At 48.0% G+C, this 21,396-nt stretch overlaps 1 protein-coding gene across 1 annotated transcript in view; it reads left to right on the top strand.

Moving 5' to 3' along the window:
* The first annotated feature begins 801 nt into the window (after positions 1–801).
* VAPB (VAMP associated protein B and C) overlaps positions 802–21,396 on the top strand; it is a 57,337-nt gene continuing 36,742 nt past the window's right edge. Inside the window, exon 1 of the mRNA XM_086702576.1 lies at positions 802–1,008. Within this exon, the coding sequence (XP_086558702.1) occupies positions 951–1,008 (58 nt within the window). The 5' untranslated portion in view covers positions 802–950. The remainder of the gene's footprint in view (positions 1,009–21,396) is intronic.

Here is a 21,396-nt window from a genome sequence, read left to right on the forward strand (position 1 = left end):
TCTGGGTTCCCAGCAATCTTTAATAGCATAGTTTATTTGCGTGGTTATCTTTCCAAAGGCTGTCCTTCCAACAGACTCTAGTTGGAGGGTAGGGACCAGGTCAATTTCTCCGATCATTGTATTTGTAAATATTGGTTGCGTCTATTAAGAAAGGATGCAGCACAGTGCTTGTAACATGGTAAACATTTAATGGAGAGTAGTTTTCATCACATTCGATGCTGCTGTTATTGAAGGCGCTCAGCAGAGTGGCACAAAAGAAGCAAGCAACGGTGGTAGCTCACTGTATATTTATTGCCTGCCATATGTCGCAGCGCCTAGAACACACCATTCACTTATAAACATGTTTATAATAAGAATAAATAATACTTTCGTTATTATTCAAAGTCTCTACCAGTGCCTGGCACTACATAAGCAAGGGAAAAGTGGAAGTTTCTTCTTATGGACTAAAGCACTTCACACAATGGCTGGCTCCCACGGGTCCCGAATAAACAACCTCCGGGATGACTGTTCTCAGGGCTGAGTGTCCCGGCCCGGCCCCGCCTCCAGACCTGCACGAGGCCCCGCCCCCTGGCTCCCGGTGGCCCCGCCCCGCGGCCAACGCCGCGCCTGCGCACAACCCCGGGAGGGGCTCCGCGCGCGCAGCTTCCCGCCGCCCGAGCGCGCGCAGGGCCGAACCGGCCAGCCCGCTGCGTGCCTGCGTGCGTGCGTCGCTGCGTGCGTGCGTGCGTGCCGTGCGCTCGCCGGGCACCGCGGCCTCGCCCTCGCCCTCCGCCCCTGCGCCTGCACCGCGTAGGCCGCCCCCCCCCCCGCGCGCACCCCGTAGACGACCCCCGCCCGCATCCCGGCCGGCCCCCCCTTTCCAAATTTAAAGGGGGCGCAGCATTAACGCCTCCCGCCTCAGGTGACCTCTTAGGGGTCTCCCCGCCAGAGGTGCCCCGCCGCTGAGGAACATGGCGAAGGTGGAGCAGGTCCTGAGCCTCGAGCCGCAGCACGAGCTCAAATTCCGAGGTAAGCCGGAGGCCCGCCATGTTCGGCCGCGGGCCCGGCCCCGCCGCCCCGCGCCCCCGCCCGCAGGCCCCGGCGGCGCGGCGGTGACGTGGGTCCCCGCGCGGCCCGCGGTCCCCGCCCCGCCCGACGGCGCGTCCGCCCCGCGCACCGAGCCCGTCGGGCAGCCGGGGCCTCCCCGTGCACGCCGTCCGGTCAGGGGCTCTTCCGGCCGAGGGTCAGCTGTTCCCCCCCCCCCCCACACCCCTCCCGCGGGGCCGACCTGTCCGGGGTTCGCCCACTTGTCGCCGCCCCCGAGAGGCCCCGCGCCGACGCCCCCTTCCCCCGCCCCGCGGCGGACACCTGCAGCCGTTCCCCGTCACACCCCTGCTCCGCGTCTGCACGGCGCTCACACCATCTCCAAGGGCAGTTTTACGCACTTGTGTGCTGCGCTCCCACGCTAGAAGGGAAACTCCATGAGGACAGGACTTGGCCGTTTCTCTGCTGCGTGCCCGGCGCTTGTCGGGAGCCCGGGGGACGTCTGCTGCGCCAATGAATGAAAAGGCCCTCGGCGGTTCTGATGGGACGTGGCCCAACTTGCCTGCCTCTGCCTTCCTCGTGCCCGTGCCCGGGGCTCACGTCCGTGCAGTGGGGGGCGGGGGTGGGGTGGGGGGGGCAGGGGCGAGCCGGAGGAAGCCTAGTGCGCCACGTGTGCCTATGGCCAACCAGGGCCCTTTGGATCGCCAGGCTTCACGCCGCCCGTGTGTTTTCTCCACTGAAGTGTAAGCGTCGTGGGGCAGAGGGGGCCGCGTCAGGCTTGCCCGTTCCTACTTTTCAGATGTGTTGAGTAAACCGTGTGCTCGCTCCGTGCTGAGCCCTGGAGAGACCAGGAATGGACCTCAGACAGGTCCCCAGCTGTCATAGTGCTTACCTTCTCGCGAGGGGAGACGAAGCCGCAAGCAAAAACTCTTTTCAGGTAGTGCTGAGGTCTGGGAAGGAGATCCAGCGGGTGATACGGTGAGAGGACACCTTGTGCGGGGTGGCGGGGGCGCGGCTGGAGCGCCAGCACTCTCGGCCCGCGGTCGGAGCTCAGGCGGTGTTCCTGGAGCGAATGCTGAACAGAGGCACCCTGCTTCCTGTGTGTTGGCAGGAGGTGGTTTAGGGTCACTCTGACTTACCCAGAGTTACCCTGTTGGCATGTGACACATGTGAACTCAGACTTCAGAGCTTAGATTCCTTTCTTGATTTATTTATTTATTTATTTATTTATTTATTTATTTATTTAGAGGGAGAGCACGCAGGGGAGGGGCAAAGAGAGAGAGAGAGAGCATTCCAAGCAGGCTTCGCACTGCCAGCGCAGAGCCCGACGTGGGGCTTGAACCCACAAACCATGAGATGACCTGAGTGGAAATCAAGAGTTGGACCCTTACCCAGCTGAGCCACCCCGGTGCCCCCCAGAGCTCACAGTCCTTCACGATTATGCTGTCTGACCCCTGGGAAATACTCCAGAACTGTGGCTGTCACTTTGCCTCCCAAAATAACAATCGCAAACGATTCTAAATATGTAAAGAACCAAAGAGTTTCCGGTTGGAATGAACATCAAACAAAAACAAAAAAGCCCCACGAACCTAATGTGGATTGTCATTCGGTGACAGTGCTTCGGCTTGCGTGATGTTCTCACGGCCTCATTCTAGAGCAGCCAGGCTGGGAAGGGAACCCGAGTAGCTACAGTGAGTGTCGAGGGCGATGGTTTCCACTTGAATTGTCTGAGGTTCTGCACCCCAGAAGCAGGGCCTGGCTACTCCTGAGTATTGGCACTTTCGTTCATTTTGTTCACACACGTTTACTGAGTGCCTGTTCCACGTGTCAGAAACCAGGGGAGATGAGTCCCCTTCTCCCTCAACCCCTCACTCCAGGACTTAAGGGAAGGGAAGGGGGCAGATGACAGAATCAACCAGGACAGTGCCATGATCTAAGGTGATCGTAGAGCTCCGAGAGCACCAGGGAGGTCCGCTCCTGAAAAAGATGTCATTTGAGCGGAGTTTAAAGGTCAGCTGGAAGCAAACTAGAAGAAGTGGGTGGGGAGTACGTCAGGCAGAGGGAATGCCATGTCTGGAGGCAGGAAGGCTGAGTGAGCCCCTTTGGGGTGCCACTGGTAGTTCTGAGTGACAGCAGCAAGCAGTGTTCGCTGGGGTTGCAAGGCAAGGTAGGGCGTGAGGCTAGCTAGGAGACAGGAGTAAGGCTCGAGGCCTGTGCGCAGACTCAGCCAGTATCCAAATTCAAATTGTGTTGCTTCTCCTTAGGTAGTCCCTTGATTGATTCCCACGCCCCGAACCTGCCCCCAGTACATAACACTCCTCCAATGTTGTGTTATGGAAAGAGGCACTGATTTGAGAAAATTGAAGTTTTTGTTCTGGTTCTTTCAGTTAGAGATGTTTGATATTGGGCTGGCAACTTCACTGCACGAAGTCTGGGGTGAACTCAGTCCATGGGATGGAACTCATATCTACCTAGCCTCCCGTAGAAAGTTGTGTTGTTGCTTTGGAGTGATGTCATGGCTGTTCAGCAGCTTTGTAAATGCACAGTATTTTACAGAGCTTGGTGGTTGTATTTAGACAACTGGTTTCCTCATTTCAACTTCTTTACCTGCGAGGTGTAGCTAGAGAAACAATGACCCTTCTGGCCCTAGGTTGGCCAAAGTCATGATGGCCAGTCACTGGATATTTGTGCTAGGAGAGTGGTCCAAGAAAAGTCAGGGTGTCAGATTGTTGAAAAAGCTGTTGGCTCATGACTTCAGAAAAGGCATCTGCAGTCATATGTAGATACTGCTTTATGAGATTGGTTTATTTGCTTTAAGCTGAGGGCTAAGACAATTTAGAATAGAGACTCTGTCTTCTGGCTTGCTGTATACAGTTCATTCATTTCAGGATGAGAATTGCCACTTTTAACAGATGTCTTCCAAGTTACTTAGGGTGATGACTCTGACTTCAGGTGATTTACTTCGAAGAATCAAACCTGCAAGCTCACTTAATAAGGCATTAATTAAAATGCCTAAAATAACACAAATTATCATCCAAAGGAAAACAGTTAATTATCTTTTATTTATTTTTATTTTTTTAAAGTTTATTTTGAGAGCGACAAGGAGAGAGACCAGGCATAGGAGAGCAGGGGAGGGACAGAGAGACAGAGGGAGAGAGAGAATCCTAGGCTGTCAGCACAGAGCCCAATGTGGGGTTCACGCCCATGAACTGTGAGATCATGACCTAGGTGGAAACCAAGAGTTGGGCGCTTAACTGACTGAGCCATCCAGGTGCCCTAAAAGTTAATTATCTTTTAAAGGAATAAAAGAATCATCTTTTATTTATTTTTTTAAAAATATCTATTTACTTAATTATCTTAGAGAGAGAGAACATGTGCACACATGTGCATGAGTGGGGAGGAGCAGAGAGAGGGAGAGAGAATCCCAAGCAGGCTCCGTACTGTCAGCACAGAGCCCAGTGTGGGGCTCGAACCCACAAACCATGAGATCATGACCTGAGCCGAAATTAGGAGTCTGACATCTAACCAACTGAGCCCCCAGGTGCCCCAAGAGTCATCTTTTTTTTTCTTTTTTTAAATTTTTCATGTTTAGTTTTGAGAGAGAGAGTGCGCAAGCGGAGGAGGGGCAGAGAGAGAGAGGGAGACACAGAATCCAAAGCAGGATCCTGGCTCTGAGCTGTCAACATAGAGTCTGATGTGGGGCCGGAACTCATGAACCGTGAGATTATGACCTGAGCCAAAGTTGGAGGCTTTAAGCGACTGAGTCCCCCCAGGAACCATCTTTCAGATTCAGCCTTAGATGATATGGGATTATATATGTTTGAATCTTTTTCATTTTGGACATTTTTTTTCTTTTTGTTTCTTTTTTTTTTTCTTGAGTTTATTTTGAGAGAGAGAGAGAGAGAGAGTGGGTGTGTGTGTGTGTGTTTGTGTGTGTGTGTGTGTGTGTGTGTGTGTAGGGGAGGGGCAGAGAGGGAGAATCCCAAGCAGGCTCCAGGTTGTCAGTGCAGAGCCTGATGTGGGGCTTGAACTCAAGAACTGTGAGATGATGACCTGAGCTAAAACCAAGAGTTGGACGCTTAACCGACTGAGCCATCCAGGAGCCCCACATCTCGGACATCTGTGTGATTATGTTGAAGTTAAGGATGTTACGGAGGAAAAGAACATAGACTTATGTGACTTGTTGTTCAGACTTCCAGAAAGTGCCGGGCTGCCGGTGTTAAGTATTAGAAGGAGAAGGACTGCAGGCTTCCTGGAAGAAGCATGGCACCGTGACATCTGCCGTGTTGAAATAGTAGAGGCTCATTTGGACTGGAGGACCTTTCTGAAAGAGTTAAGGGTCTTTGGAAACCTGTGAAGTGTGTGCTTTGCCTTGTGGCTCTTTCTGTTGATCTCATTTCTTTCAAGGCCTAACTACTTTCCTTTGCGGCTCCCAACTCTGAGGTCCCACTTGTTGCCCAGCTCAGAGGCAGCTTTCTGAACAAGTCACTTTCAGGGCGTTTTGGTCTCTTATTTTCTTTCTGTTCTCTGTCCCCTTCTATCAGATTCTGTCTGCGGTAAATAGTATGTCTTGTGTTTTTTTGGTCATTGTCCAGGACTCTTAATCCTTCTTCACATCCTAGCTGATGACACAGGCACATGAGAGTGGTCTGTTAACCGTCCTCATGGGTGATTAGTTAAGGTTTAAACCCGCTGTGGATCTTTGCTTTAGTCTGAGACTAAACCACTGGCCTTCAAGAAGTCTCGCTGTTGGTCAGTAGGGTTGGCGCCGGTAGATTGGTGTGGTTAATTACCACCTTGGGGAGAAAATAGGAACCTGGGCACTGTGGATGCAAGGTCGGTGCGTGACCCTGTCTTGTGTGTGAAGAAAGCATGCTTGGAATCACTAGTCCATCCCCTTAAGTTAATGTGTCATTTAATATTGTTTAGGAAGCCAAAAAATATAAAACCTTGTAGATATAGTCAGTTCAATGCAGTAACTATCTTTCAGATGCTAAGTACAACGTGAGTTCTTTTGCTTTAGTATAGCACTGATTTCCTTAACATTTCTTGATCACGTAGAACAGGCTGTGTTTTACAGCACGACAAAATGTCAACAGTGTGCTTAAGATTCTTTATGGTCGTGGTTTCAATCCATCCTGAATAGATTATCTTCATTTATTTAATTATTAACCAGCTTGCTCATCAAAAGCAAGTGGCATTAAACTTACTAAGCTTTAATCAAACTTCAGTCTTCTTAGATTGTACTGTTTACTTCTGACTTTATGTTCCTGGGGAAGAATGTGAACCAGAAGTTAACTTTCTTTTATTCGCTTACTTGCCATCTTCGTGCTTAACTCCTTAAGTGGAAAAAATGGGTAGACTTGGCCATGTCCTCGTATCTGGAAAATGGTGATAGTTCCTAGATGTGTGTGGTTGTAACTTGCATCATAGTTCTCTTCGTAATTACCTGGTAGCTTTGCATCTGTGTGTGGATTTATTAAAATAATTAGTCTGAGCTGATGCTTATTAAAGACATGAACTCCTGGGGCGCCTGGGTGGCGCAGTCGGTTAAGCGTCCAACTTCAGCCAGGTCACGATCTCGCGGTCCGTGAGTTCGAGCCCCGCGTCGGGCTCTGGGCTGATGGCTCGGAGCCTGGAGCCTGTTTCCGATTCTGTGTCTCCCTCTCTCTCTGCCCCTCCCCCGTTCATGCTGTGTCTCTCTCTGTCCCAAAAATAAATAAACGTTGAAAAAAAAAATTTAAAAAGACATGAACTCCTAAACATTATTGTCACTGTCTGTTATTTATTACAGTGGGATAGCATCTTTTTTTCTAATGCTGAGGACAAAATACTGAGAACTTTGACCCTGCGATATGACCACTGCATGGTTGAAAATTAGGGGAAGAGTCAAGGGAGTAAACTATGTTGGTTACTCCTGGTAACTCCATGCAAACCATAATAAACTGCATATAACTCCTTGGATACTCCGTGTAACTCCATGTAAACTATGTTGGTACTCCCCTGAGGCTCGATTTTTAAAATCTGAAACTTGAATTTTTACATAAGGAATCATCTCCAAAGATCGCCTCATCCACTCCCCGTCTGTATTTGAAAAATTTGCCATCCGAAGGCTGACCATGATTTGGAACAAATGAGCGCAGCTTTCAGCAAGGTGACAAGAAAGAGTGCTGAGTTCCATTAGTCAAGACAAGGTTGCCATAGAGTGTCTTTAATAAAATAAAATAAAAGCCTTCCGCGCAGTAATTTTGCAGCAGGGATTGTGTTAAAAACAAAGTTACATTATGCTTTCTAGGCTCGCTTCCTCGTTTTCTATCCTTTTAGGCCCCTTTCAGGCTGTCATCAGCATAGCGTATCTGCACTTGCTCTGGCCCTTGCTCAGTGGCTGTGTGCCTTCTTTGAAGTTTCTACCTGACAGACCTGGGCTGCTGGCTTTACAAAAACAAGAGTCGTTTAAGGAAGCTTTGTTTATGGAAACAAAGTTACCGGACTTGACAGACATTTTAAGATTTTTTTTTTTTTTTTAAATCAGCGCGGCAGAAAAGTATCTCTAGAATATCTATTTTTCAAAATGTTAAATGTGTTAACAGAAGCTGTTGATGTTTAGATACAACTTTTTTTTTAAATTTTTTTTTTTTTTTTTTAACGTTTATTTATTTTTGGGACAGAGAGAGACAGAGCATGAACGGGGCAGGGGCAGAGAGAGAGGGAGACACAGAATCGGAAACAGGCTCCAGGCTCTGAGCCATCAGCCCAGAGCCTGACGCGGGGCTCGAACTCACGGACCGCGAGATCGTGACCTGGCTGAAGTCGGACGCCCAACCGACTGCGCCACCCAGGCGCCCCTTAGATACAACTTAAAGTGCTTTAGCCTTTCTTGCCTCGCATGGGAAAAAAATCATTGAGAAAATGGCATGGTTCCATGGGAAGCACTCCTGAAGTGCTTTCTTTTAATAACGTTTTAGACAGAACTGTAAAGCTGTAGCAACACCACCTTAGAGTTTTCCTTTATCCTTTCAGAGGGTTATCATCAGTCTTTGACTAGTAGGTTAGTTTTTCTTTTCATCAGTGTTAGATAATGTCTTTAGTCAGACTTTGTGGTTTATGGGTGTGTGTCCACGTCTGCGTGGGCAGCCAGTGTTGCTAGTGGGTCCACATTGTTACAGATAACCTGTGATAATGTTTGAGTTTGTATACAGTTGGCAGTTCAGTAGGCTCCTGCAGCGTCAGCCTATCTGGGAAGGGTGGTTAGGGAAATACGTATTTGGGGGAGAGAGAGAGACTGTTGTTTGTGCGTTTTGGATTGTTCTCTAAGGCAATGGGATGGACCCCGGGACCATTTACCTACATGTAAATTGCTCGTGATGCGGCTTGGAACCTTTACAACTCTGAGTTGCTTGGACTGTCTAAGGCTTGGAGAGCGCCAGAGAAGGGTGGAACGGAAAGCTGAACCTAGCGAGCTAGGAGCAGAGGGCATATTTACTTGTAAGGAGCTGAGTGGGCGACTCCCCCTGCTTCCCCTCTGGGTTGGGCGTGGAGTTAAAAGCAGTGACTGTATGCGGATGTTCATTTGGAAGAGCAAAGTTGGGGGAAGGACGAACATTTCTGGAAGATGGATGTTTAATTTCCAGGAAATAGTGCACAGAGTGTAAGGACTGTCCATAGATGCTTTCTGTTTTCTATCTCGTTTACCCCGCGCCACAGTCCTGTGAGGTCAGTTACTCGGGGGTTAGACAGCGGGCCCCTGAAGGAGGCTGCGGTGGTAAATGGTGGTGCAGGGATTTCACCCTGGTGTGCCTGGCGCTAAAGCCCATTTCTTTTCGGTACGTCCCCGTCAGCTCTTTAGAACGAACTCATAAAGGGATTCATTCCTGGGGGAGGAATGCAGAGGATTCGTAACCGTTAAGGAAGTGTTAGTAGCTGTCAGGATAATTTCTTAAGAATGTTAATTAAAAATTATTCTTCGTGGAGTTTTTTATGAAGGATTCTGGACCGTACTTTTTATTTAAAAAGTTCATGTCGATGACTGTGTAGCATTCTTTGGTTTACCTTGTGAATATTCACTTTTCATATCAGATCTTGATGGTACTTAATGATTCTGTGTGTGTAGAAAACATTAGCTTTCGAGTAATTTGCAGCTGTGTTATTGAGTCTTTGGACGGTGGTGTGAAATGTGTGCGTGATAGGGAAGTCACAGGTTTGCAGTTTTGCGAAGTGGGTATCGTAGAAGGTAAGATAGGAATATCTAACATAAATGACCGTTCAGGTGCCACCTTCGGCTCTGCTGGTGGGGCTATAAACCCGTTAGTCCCGATGCTCCTGCTAGGCCCCTGCCTTCAGCCGGAAGCGAAAAGGGTAAGTTAGTAGATAACCAGAGGTTTCTCGACTGCCGAAAGAGACTACTTCACGGGGTATAGTAACAGAAAGTGTCCTTTTATTCTGCATGAGCTGTGCTTTGGGAAGCCTCGCTCCCCCGCGTGATGACCTACACGCATACACGTCCAGCTGGAGAGAAGTTTGGAGACCTGCACGGATATGATGACTGTGTGCGTAACAGACGGTCGTCCAGTTGTGAACATTTTGGGTGTCTTCCTTTTCCACAGCTCATCCTTTGAGGTTTTCTTCATGGACAGACCGCGCCTTCTTGTCTGGTGGAAGGAACAGAACATGTGGCTGATGGAGGGTGGGTTCCACCACCACATAGCGAAAGCTTCTGTGGACCAGGCATTGGGTCGGGGACTGAGGAGTCCTGGCTCGCAAGGTTCCCAGCCTGTAGGTGGTAGAGGGCAGGGCAGACCCTGGAGACAGCGCACTTACGGGCCGTCTCCACCTGGGAGCTTAGACGAAGCTGTGCGGGTTCCTCTTCGGGGTTTCGATCTCACAGGGAAGGGGGCATCTGAGATTTGTGACTTGCTGGGCTCTTACTGTGTGCGAGGCATTTTTCTGTACCTGCTCATTCATGTAGTTCTTACAACAGCTTAGGAAGTGGAAACAGTTAGGATGTTCAGGTTCAGGAACCTGAATTAGGGGTGCAGCTGGGATTTGAACGAGATCTGCCCGCAAAGCCCGTGTCCTTTATCCTTACGTTGGCTGTATCTCTTCCCTTCGCGACCAGTGGGCGTGTGGCTGAGTAGGAAGGCCCTAGGTTTTCTTATATATTATGTTGTTAGGAAGATGAAAGGGGGTCTGGAAGTAGGACAGTGGGCCTCGAGAAGAATTGAAAGAGAAACGAGAGAAAAAGGAAGGAAAGGTGCTTCCTTGTAATCTCGGCCCGTGATGGCCTCCTCGAATGCTGGCATGAAGCGCAGAGTTGTTCTGGAACCTTGGAGCGCCTGACTGACGTTAAACATACCTTTCTTCCAATTCTTTTCTCCCCCTAAGAACTCACGTTCTAACTCGATCACTTCTGACCATGTCATTAATGTGTTAGTGTTAAAAATTGTGTCCTGGTATCGTCACCGCATCTTCCCTTCTGCCACCCGTCGGCCTACGTGAGGCCCTTTCTTTTCTAGTGCCTGCGACCCCCATGTGATTGTCGCTTAGCTGCTGCTATTTTCCTTCGGCCGCATCATTCAGCAGCTATGGTAGAGTAGAAAGAAGGGGAGGAAAGGAATGGCACCTGTCTGAGAAGTCAGTATCATCGTCATCTCCGGTTTAGAAGTGAGAGGACCTAGGCCTGGACTCTGAAGAGGTATAATTTGCACCAGTCTCTCAGCGGCACAGCGTGTGTGTTTTGCATTACGAAGGGTGGGGGCTTCGTTCCCTCTGGCGCTGTCACTTGGGAGACCCTCTGCTAATGTCACTGGCTTTGATTCCCTCTTCTGTTGGGTGAGGGGGCTTGACCTGAACATCACTGGCTGTTCCATCCAGCTCTAGCCTTGAGAGCGGGACATTCAAGTTTATTTTAGCTGAAGCAGGAAGATGGAAAGCCCCTTGAGGGCAGAAACTGGGGCTTGTGTTTCCCATAGAACCTGCTAGTGCCTTCGTGGGCGCCCGGGTATGTAATTAACAAACCCTCTTGGTCCTGTTTGAAAGTTCAGTCAGTGTCAGGATTCTGTCAACCTTTCCTGAGTATTCTTAGACCTTTTCTCACCTAGCTTTTTTCTGCATCTCCTCAGATTGCACAGATTGTATATCGTTTGCATATTTTATGTCTTACTCTTGGGTGCTTCATTTTCTAACTGCTTTATTTTCTCTTCTAGAATGCAAACTCCTGTGGGTTTTGTTTCTTTAGTTTTTCCAGCAATGACTAATAGAACATGCCTTCTTTTTCTCCAGGTACTTTTTAAGACCCTCACCTTTCCTTTTTTGTTTTTTTTTTTGTTTTGTTTTGTTTTGTTTTGTTTTGTTTTGTTTTCTTCTTTTTTTTGGAGCAGGTTTAGATTCCCGGTAAAGGTAACAGGAAGGTACAGAGATTTTGAATATACCCTTTGTTCCCACAGGCATAGCCTCCCCCGTTACCAACGCCGCCCATGGGAATAGCACATTTGTCACAATTTATGAACCTACATGGCTACATTATAATCTCCTAAAGCCCACAGCTTGTATTATGGTTCACACTTTGGGTTTGGACAATGTACAATGATACGTATCTACCATAATAATATTATGAAGAGTGATTTCATTGCCCTAAAAATCCTGTTTTTCAACCTACTCATCCCTCTCTTCTCTCCAGCCCCTGGCAACTACTGATCTTTTTACTGTCTCCATAGTTTTATCTTTTTCAGAATATCGTGGAGTTGGAATCATAGAGTATGTAGCCTTTTCAGATTGATTTCTTTCACTTAGCAATGAATATATTCTTTTCCTATGGTTTTCTTCCACTAACCCCAAAGAAAGGACACAACCCTGGACACGGTCATCTTTTTAGTATTCCGTAGGACCATTTGAAATAGAAGCATACCTAAGACTAGAAAGAGGGACTTGCTGAAAAGCCAAAGGTTTGTCCTTGTGGAGGCTTATTTGAATTCTCATTCTGTTGGTTGAATTGATTTGTTGGCATATAAATGTATCCTGATGGACTGCTCTGAAAATCTAAGTCCATGCTTTTTGACCTTCTTAAAGTCAGACACTGCTTTACTAATTGGATGAAGGAAAGCCATGAATCACTCCTTAGAGAATCTGCAGGTGTATTCGTTCAGAACTTCTCGTGTAATTTGGGGACAGAAGGATCGCAGTTCCCGTGGGTGTCTCGTTGACCTCCGGTGTCAGAGAATGGCGGAGGGGGAGAAACATGCGAGGTCATCTGGAGAAGTCCCGAGGAACTTCGTCAGTTCATTTGGGTCTTTTTATTTTCTCCTCTCATTTTTTTAAATGAATGCGTTTGCTGCCTTTCTCCCGCAGAGATAGTTTCTCTCTTTCTTTACTGTCCAACGCGGAGCGCGGTGCTGGGTGCTGGCGGCTTAGTCGTTTTCGGTACGCACCTGAGCGTCATCTCGTCCACCTCAGTCTTGGTTGCCCTCCTTACTGGTTCCCCCTTCACGTTCCTTCTTTTCCTCACAAGCTCCTGGATGTAGCGGTCCTAATGGCCATTTCCCCGGCACCCGGGCACCCCCCTGTTGCTGCCTCAGCACGCGCCCCTCTGCTCCCGAGCCCTGCTTCTGTCCCCAGCCTCGTCCCCGCGGGCTTCTCCCACCCAGGGGCCCACTTTTGCCCGCTCCCCCTGGAGTCCTGCTGCGAATGCTCAGGGCGATAGGTTTTCTCCGCCTCTTCTTGCTTTTCCTTCTCAGCGTCCCTCACTGTCCTCCCTCGTCCCCGCTGGGGAGGTCTTCCTTGGCACTTGCGGGTGACCCGGTGACCGCCAGAGGACCGCAGGCCTGACCCGAGCCCGTACACGGGGCTGCGGGGGCGGGGGGTGCAGTGGGTGCCAAACCGCACCCCTCGCTCCCTTGTCTTTTTCTCCTCCCAGCTCCTCGTCCCACAGAGACTGCTGTGTGAGTGGGGCCCACGTCCGCGCGGTTGACCAGTTCGGTGACTCAGAAAGCCCGTGGCTCAGATCTGCCCCTTCTTCCTTGCTCCTCCGTGGCTGCCTCGCTTCCCCCGGGTGACTGTCCTACCTCTTCGCTGGCCTTCCTGTCTGAGTCCTCTGTCTTGTCTCCGTCCTGGTGACGCTTTCACATGCGCAGGTCCAGCTCCTCTCTTGCTTGCCTGAAATCATTGAGTGTCTCCCCGTTGTCAAAAGAGTGAAGTGTACGTTTTCTAACAAGACCCGGAAAATGGTCCGTGCCTGTCGCCCTTGGTCTCCGGCGTCTTCTCTCCTCCACTCAGGTTCCAGCCGTGCCTTCTCCCCGGTGCTGGGGCTTTGCAGAGGTTGTCTTCCGCCACGCAGAATGGGTCCATTCTGTGTGGACCCCGTGTGGACCCCGTGCCCTCCGCTCAGAAGTATTTAAGGTTTCCTACCGTGCTGGCACTTCCGTCTGTCTGCACGCTTCTCTTCCCACCCGTCCTCCCCCGCCGTTTCAGAGTCCGAACTGCTCCCTCACCCTGTATCCTTTGCCCGCTCCTTTCCCGTCGCAGATGGTATCTTGCTCCGTTAGCCAGCCCGTCCGGTGTCTCACGTTTCTCCTCTACTTACCTCCTGCCCGGTGCCTGCAGACGTGCTTCCGTTTCCCTTCCTGAAAAGAAGTCGCGTACCCCAGATCTTCCCCTGCGGACGCGGACGCCCGGTCTTCCATCACAGCTACATTTCTGGAAACACTGACTCTCAGTCACTGGCTTACGCCTTCACTTCCCTGTCACTTCTCAGGCCTCACCGCTCCACTGAAACCTCTTGTGCTTCACCGGGTTTCTCTCTGCGACATTTATCTTTGACTTTTCCGGTGAACTGCCCACCTCTTCATCGTTTCTTTTACTGGGTGTTGACATTACCCAGTCTCTGTCCTCCGTCTTCTCCATTTAACCGTTTTCTTTCTGCTTTCTCATTAACAGCGCCTTCAGCTGTCCCTTCTACACAGAAAACTTCCAAATTTGTATCTCCAAGCAGGTCTTCTGATCTCTGCGGTGTGCCTCCTGCCATCCCTGCCTGTCGGGTTGTCACGCAAGTGCCCCAGACTCCACGTGTCCTGTACTCTGCGTGCAGAGTTCATCCACGTGTTCCCGTCCAGCAGGTCTTTCACGTCTTGGGAATGGCCCCTCCAGTCTGCTGGGTGATCCAGAAGTCCCAAACTCCTGTCGCCCCGAGGCTCCACCTCCGACACCCGACACCCGACACCTGACACCCGCTCAAGCCATTGTATTCAGCACCACATGCACCCCTTTGCTGCTTTGATCTCCACTGCCACATCCTGAGGATAGGCCCCTTCCCTTCCGGATTCTTCCCCCTGTGCCAGCTCCGTTCCTGATTCTCCCTACTTCCCTCACCCTTCAAACTATCCTGTATACAGTTTTCAGAGTTATTTTTCTAAAATTGAAATTTGATCATGTCATTTCTTTATTTTAAAGCATTCATTGGCTCCCTAGATCACATGGGTTAGTGTTCAGAATTCCTAGGCCAGGATCAAAGCCTTTCAAAATTGGGCTTTTGTTTTCCTTTTTTTAAACAGTGTCAGCTTTTATTTTCCATGTTAACAACTATAGTATTTATATGCTGTTCAGAATAAGAAGCCCTCAGACACACACACACACACACACGCATGCACACATGCGCTCACACTCATATACATAGTCAAATATGTGCAGATACATACCTTCTTATTTCTGGTTTATACTAAATGCTGTAGAGGCAATGGAAACTTTCAGAGCCCCTGTCAGAAAAGAGAAGCCCATTTTTTTTCTTCACACTTACCTTCCTAGAATTATTTTTTTTTAATTTTTTATTAAAAAATTTTTTTTAGTGTTTATTTTTGAGAGAGAGACACACAGAGTCTATCTGTGGGGGAGGGAGAGAGAGAAGGGGAGACACAGAATCCAAAGAAGGCTCCAGGCCCCAAGCTTTCAGCACAGAGCCCAGGACAGGGCTCGAACTCATATACTGTGAGATCATGACCTGAGCTGAAGTTGGACATTCAAGCAACTGAGCCACCCAGGCGCCCCCCCCCCGGAATTATTTTAATATTCTTCCTTTCATTTCCTCATGCAGAGCTCATTGTCATACTTGCATAGGGTTAAGGTAATTAGTTTTTACAGTTTATTTTTACTTAAACTGTAAGGTTTTTATTTTGTTTTGTATTTTTTTAAAGTTTATTTATGTTGCGATTTAGAGATTGAGCGGGGGTGGGGGGTGGGGAGCGAGAGAGAGAGAGCAAGAGCGAGAGCGAGAGAGACCGAGAGAATCCCGAGCTGGCTCTGTGCTGTCAGCAAAGAGTCCGGTGCGGGGACTCAGTTCCACGAACCATGAGATCAGGTCCTGAGCCGAGACTGAGAGCTGGAAGCTCCACCGACTGAACCACCCAGGTGCCCTGAACTGTAAACTTTTTAAAGAGCATTTGTCAGCTTCGTCCACTTCCCTCGTGCCGCCTCGGCTGTGACCCTCTGTTTTCCTCCGTAAAGACCCCACTTCAGTCGCTTCACACTGCTTTCACCAGGGCTTTCCTCCAGCCCCGAAAGCGTGTCGGTTCATCTTTTCAGACTCCAGCCCTTCCCTCAGCGTTCAGCCCCCCACTCTCCCCACCCTCCCGTGTTTACGAAAGATGTTACGTATTACCTTTAATATAGTATTCAGTGCAGTGAGTGGTGATATAAAACCCTTGAGTTAAAAGAGTGTGAACTCTGGGGCCAAACTGCTTGGATGTGAATCTTGGGCCCTATGTCATATGGGTCATAAGATCTTTGGTAAAGTATTTAACTTCCCTGTGCCTCATATTCTTCACTATGGGGCATGTTAGGGTTAAATGAGTTAATACAGGTGAAGTGTTTGAAATAGACCTGGCACGTAGATACATACATACATACATACATTTATTTCTTTATTTATTTATTTTTAAATGTTTATTTTTGAGAGAGAGAGAGAGAGCGCGCGCGAGTGTTTGTGCAAGTGGGGGAGGGGCAGAGAGGGGGGATAGAGGACCGGAAGCGGGCACTGCACTGACAGCAGCCAGCCCGATGTGGGGCTTGAACTCATGAACTGCAAGATCATGACCTGAGCCAAAGTTGGACGCTCGACTGAGCCACCCAGGTGCCCCTATTTATTCATTTTTAAGAAGATTTCCTGTCTTAGATTTTTAATGTTATCTCTACCCACAACACGGGGCTTGACTTACAACCCCGAGGTCCAAGAGTCGCATGCTCTACTGACGAGCCAGCCAGGCATCCCGGACCTGGCACGACTGAATGTTAACTGGTGTCTGATCATTTCTTCCCCCTCCCCCTGCAGATATATCGTCCTAGAGCCTCAATCTCACATTCCTGCTTCCTAATTCTGGATGGGTCCTGGAATGGTCCTCCCAGCATGCTTCAGGTCTCCCCAGGGTTTGGGTAGGAGCAGCAGAGCCATGTCTGTGGCTGGGGGCTTAGCACAGCTGCCGGGCAGTTCATTCATCAGTTCCTGTTTGAATGCCTAGAACGTGCTAAGTATCGTTCTCGATACTTGAGAGACCGAGGTGAAAAACTGACAAACCCTTGCCTTAGTGAGCTCATCTTCCAGTAGGGACGATGGGCACTAAATAAATAAACAAACAGGAAATGTGTATAACTTGGTGCCAGATAATAGTAGCTGCTGAGTGGGGCAGTGGGAAGGGAGGTGTTGTGCACAGGTTAAAGGGGTTTGGCAGTGGGTTTTCTTTTCAAGAGGCTGACTGGAGGGGCACCTGGGTGGCTCAGTCGGTGAAGCATCTGACTTTGGCTCAGGTCTTAATCTCATGGCTTGTGAGTTCGAGCCCCTTGTTGGGCTCTATGCTGACGGCTCAGAGCCTGGAGCCTGCTTCAGATTCTCTGTCTCCCTCTCTCTCTGCCCCTTCCCTGATCATGCTCTGTCTCTCTCTCCTTCAAAAATAAATAAGCGTTAACAAAATAAAATAAAGAAAGAAAGAAAGAGAAAGAGAAGGAAAGAAAGAAGGAAAGAGAGAGAGAAAAGGAAGGAAAGAAGGAAAGCAAGCAAGCAAGCAGTGACTGGAGAAGGCTGTGTTCCTGAGAAGGTGATATTTGAGGTGAGACCTGTTTGAAATGAGTGTGCAAGCCATACACACATCTGAGGGAAGAGCATTCCAGACCGGCAAGGGCAGGGGCAAGTGCAGGGCCCCAGAAGGCACCGAGCTTGGAGTGTTCAAGGAGCAGGAAGCTCAGGTGCCCGCAGAAAAGGAGTTCTCTAGTGGACAGTAGAGGAGGGGCTCAGAGAGGAAGGAGGAGCCCTCTGGTAGGCCAGCCACAGCAGGGACTTGGGATTTCGTTGTGAGTGCTCGAGACACCATGGAGGGTTCTGAGCAAGAGTCTGATTCCCTTCCCTTCCCTTCCCTTCCCTTCCCTCCCCTCCCCTCCCCTCCCCTCCCCTCCCCTCCCCTCCCCTCCCCTCCCCTCCCCTCCCCTCCCCTCCCCTCCCCTCCCCCCCCCCCTTGAACTTCTAATTTTTAACTTACTCAAATTAAAACCGCAACTACAACCATGAGAAATTGGGACCCTTTGTTCCCTCACCACTTAATATCCCTCACTTGGTTGGGGCGCCTGGGTGGCGCAGTCGGTTGGGCGTCCGACTTCAGCCAGATCACGATCTCGCGGTCCGTGAGTTCGAGCCCCGCGTCGGGCTCTGGGCCAATGGCTCAGAGCCTGGAGCCTGTTTCCGATTCTGTGTCTCCCTCTCTCTCTGCCCCTCCCCCGTTCATGCTCTGTCTCTCTCTGTCCCCAAAATAAATAAACGTTGAAAAAAAAAAAATTTAATATCCCTCACTTGGGCATAATGTCTGTCTTTTCTTTTTTTAAAGTTTCTTTATTTTGAGAGAATGCTAGTGGGGGAGGGACAAGAGAGAGAATTCCAAATAGGCTCAGTACCATCAGCACAGAGCCCCATCCCGTGAACTGTGAGATCATGACCTGAGCTGAAATCAAGAGTCAGATGCTCAACCAACTGAGCCACCCAAGGTGCCCCCATAACGTCTGTCTTGACTCTTATTGCTTTGTGTGAAAAAAATGAGTCCCATTTCGCCACTCTCCTGTTGAGGTAGAATTTTATTTGGAGTGGCATATTGCTTATCTTCTTATTTTTGAAATCACTGTAATCACAAATTTTGGTCTTCTGGTAGGAGAAAAGTGACTAGATGTTTGTTAGTCAATGCATAAAGATTGTGCTTTGAAAAAATTCAGTTAAATTAGACCATTAATGGCCTGAGACACTTAGAACTGATACATAAAATTCATACTAGTCAGGTGTGGTGTTATTACCTTAAAATACTCTTCAACTGTCTGCTCTTGTCTCAGTACTGAGTATAGATAGGATTATAAAGCTTCAGCCCTTATGTAAGACTTTTAGCTCTTTTTCTATTTAGAAAAAAAAAGTGTTGCATTAATGGAAAGTAGTGATAGTACTTAATCTCTAGATGGGTCAAGGCTTCCAGTCTTCACAGTTCTAATAATAGATTTCGTCAACATTTTAGGTTTGCATCTTTGTCTTGAATTAATGAGACCACTGCTACATTAACCATATTTTTAAATGATAACCTTGATTTTTTTTTAAGTTTACTTATTTTGAGAGAGAGAGAGAAAGTGAGTGTGTGTGAGGAGCAGAGAGAGAGGGAGAGAGAATCCCAGGCAGGCTCTGTGCTGTGAGCGTGGAGCCTGATGCAGGGCTCGAACCCACAATCTGTGACATAATGACCTGAGCCGAAATCAAGAGTCAGATGCTTAACTGACTGAGCCACCCAGGCACCCCCAGCCTTGATTTTTATAAATGACACAAGAATGGCTGTTGATACAGGTATTTTGGTTTTCAGCAACTCCACAATTCAGGATGCCAGTATTCTTATATATACAAGGCATCCTGGGCAAGAAGAAAATGATTTCAAACATTGCCTAGATCTGATGTAAACCAAAGGTAGCTTTCTTTATGTGGAGAAAAACTTAAATACAGAAAAATACGGATAATGTAGTAAACAGCCAAATACAGCAAAATGTTAACAGTCTGTTCCAGTTGCTTTAAATCTTCCTTTGTTTAATAAGTAAACTTTCCTAAGAATTTGAAGACACTCCTGCCCATTCATGCTCCTCTCTTTTCTTTATTCTCCAGAGGAGTTTAGTGTGAACCGCCTCCATTTTTGTCTGTGTTCTTTTCCGTGGCATCATGGCGCAAGTATCACTGAGCGTGCTTTTGAGAACCATCTCCTGTTGAAATCCAGGTCCGGTTCATTCTTTTCAGTTGTCCTACAGTGTTCCTTCATAAGAATGTAGCGTATTTATTAATGAGTCCTTTGTGTAGTCTGAATAATAGCTGGTTATCTTTTCACGTCGGCTACAAATAGTTTTCAGTTTCCTAAGCTGTTCCTTGCTGTCTAGCCGTGTGTCTTTTTCGGGTAGCTTTCCTGAGTTTGATCTCAGGCCTTCCACAATACTTTTCTCCATTGAATTCTTACACTATGGCAGACTGCCTTGTTTGTGGTCTCTTTTTCCCACCCATGGAGTTGGTGGCAGACTGACTTTTAGTTCTTTCTGCTCCAGAGGAGCTAGGAAACTAGTGAGTTGAATAAACAGCCTGAAAGGCTGCTAGAGTCTGTTTCAGTCAGGCTGGCTTCTGGCGTGCCTTTGATGGCATCATTAGTATTCTTGGTGTTGATTTCTCTTGCTCTAATAACGGGTGTGATGTGTTTGTCTCCGGAGGATATTTTATTTTATTTACTTTATGAATTTAAAGGTTAATTTATTAATTTAGAACACTGTGCATTCTAAGGTTTCTTCAGGAAAGGGATGTGTCTGTGCAGCGTTCTTTCTGTGTGGTTATTTCAAAATAAGACCTACGCAGTTAGGCTTTCTGTTGATACGTTGGAATCCAGTATCTGCATTAAAAATATCTTGGTTGCAAAGCTTTATTTTTGTTTCTAAAGCATCGATTTAATGCGAGAGCTAACAATTCAATCAAGAAAATAGATTAAAAAAACATTTTCTCCCAGTGTCCTTACTGTTGAATTCATAGTTATTTAAGAGCCTACCCTCTTTGAGTACCTGTTACTATGATACCTTTTTTTCATTTTTTTAGAGGGGGTGACTTTAAACAAAATTATCATAGAATAATAATGATGAAAACATTATTGACTCAAGTCAACATTTTTAATACCTTCACCCTGTATGTGAACAGCACAAATTCATCATGACTTCAGATCCCAGTTATGGAGTAGGCATCTGTTTATAGGAAACATGCCAGGATCAGAGTCGAGTTGCCCCTAAGGAAGTCTGGCATTCATTCATGTTGTACACATTTATTGAACCCCTTTACTACTTGGGATGACTGTTCTAGGCTCAGGGCATCCAGTGATGAATAGGACAGACTCAGCTTCCTCTCACAAAGGGGTGTTTACTCTAGGTAGGAAGCAGTCAGGAGAGGAACAAATGTAACCATCGGGTGACCGGGAACAGCACAGTCCTGTGCTGACGGTGAAAAGGGTGATAGTGCTGGGAAGGGAGCAGCATCCGTCTCGACCTTCATTCACCTGGAGCCTGGTTGTGCATACAGGGGAGGCATGTGTGCAGAGTAAACCTTTGCTTAAAATAGCTAGTCTCGGGGCACCTGCATGGCTCCGTCGGTTAAATGTCTGACTCTTGATTTCAGCTCGGGTCTGTGGGTTCGAGCCCCACCTGGGGCTCTACACTGACAGTGTGGAGCCTGCTTGGAATTCTCTCTCTCTCACTCTCACTCTCTCTGCCCTGTTTGTGCGCTCTCGCTCTCTCTCTGAAATAAATAGATATACTTAAAACAAAGCTAGGGTCATGGTGTGACCATTCATGCAGAAAATTTACTGAGTATTTTGCTCTGTGTCTGGAAGTATTCTAGATGCTGATCATCAGTAGTGAACAAGAGGGACAGAAATGTCTCTGTTTTCATGGAGTTTCCATTTTGGAAGGGGAAGACTTACATAAACCAGGGAAAAACCACGAGGATTGGTGCACTGCAGATGGTTAGGGAGAGCAGGAAGCAGTAGGGTGCTTTAAGGAAAATACACTGTCAGAGGGTAAATTTTAAAGACATCTATAAGATGTCCAACAGACTGTACTTTAGAGTGTCCATTTCTCCCCATTTTAATATACTTTTCCCAGGCACAGGGTCTATTGTATCGAAACCTCAAGCATGATTTTATTGTCTTAACAAAATCTATCATCAGTCCTAGGCTTCTGGAGACAGATTATTACCTTCCCAGAAGGTAATCTTTTCAGAGTGGAAGTGAAATATGGTAAGTTGTTTTTTGGAAGGGTTGAAGAAAGGAGAGATACAGTACCTAAATTGTGTTTGCAAAAATATAAAAT

The sequence above is a fragment of the Puma concolor genome, chromosome A3 (assembly GCF_028749965.1).
Source record: "Puma concolor isolate L17-30 chromosome A3, mPumCon1.1.hap2, whole genome shotgun sequence".
NCBI classification, from domain to species: Eukaryota; Metazoa; Chordata; class Mammalia; order Carnivora; family Felidae; genus Puma; species Puma concolor.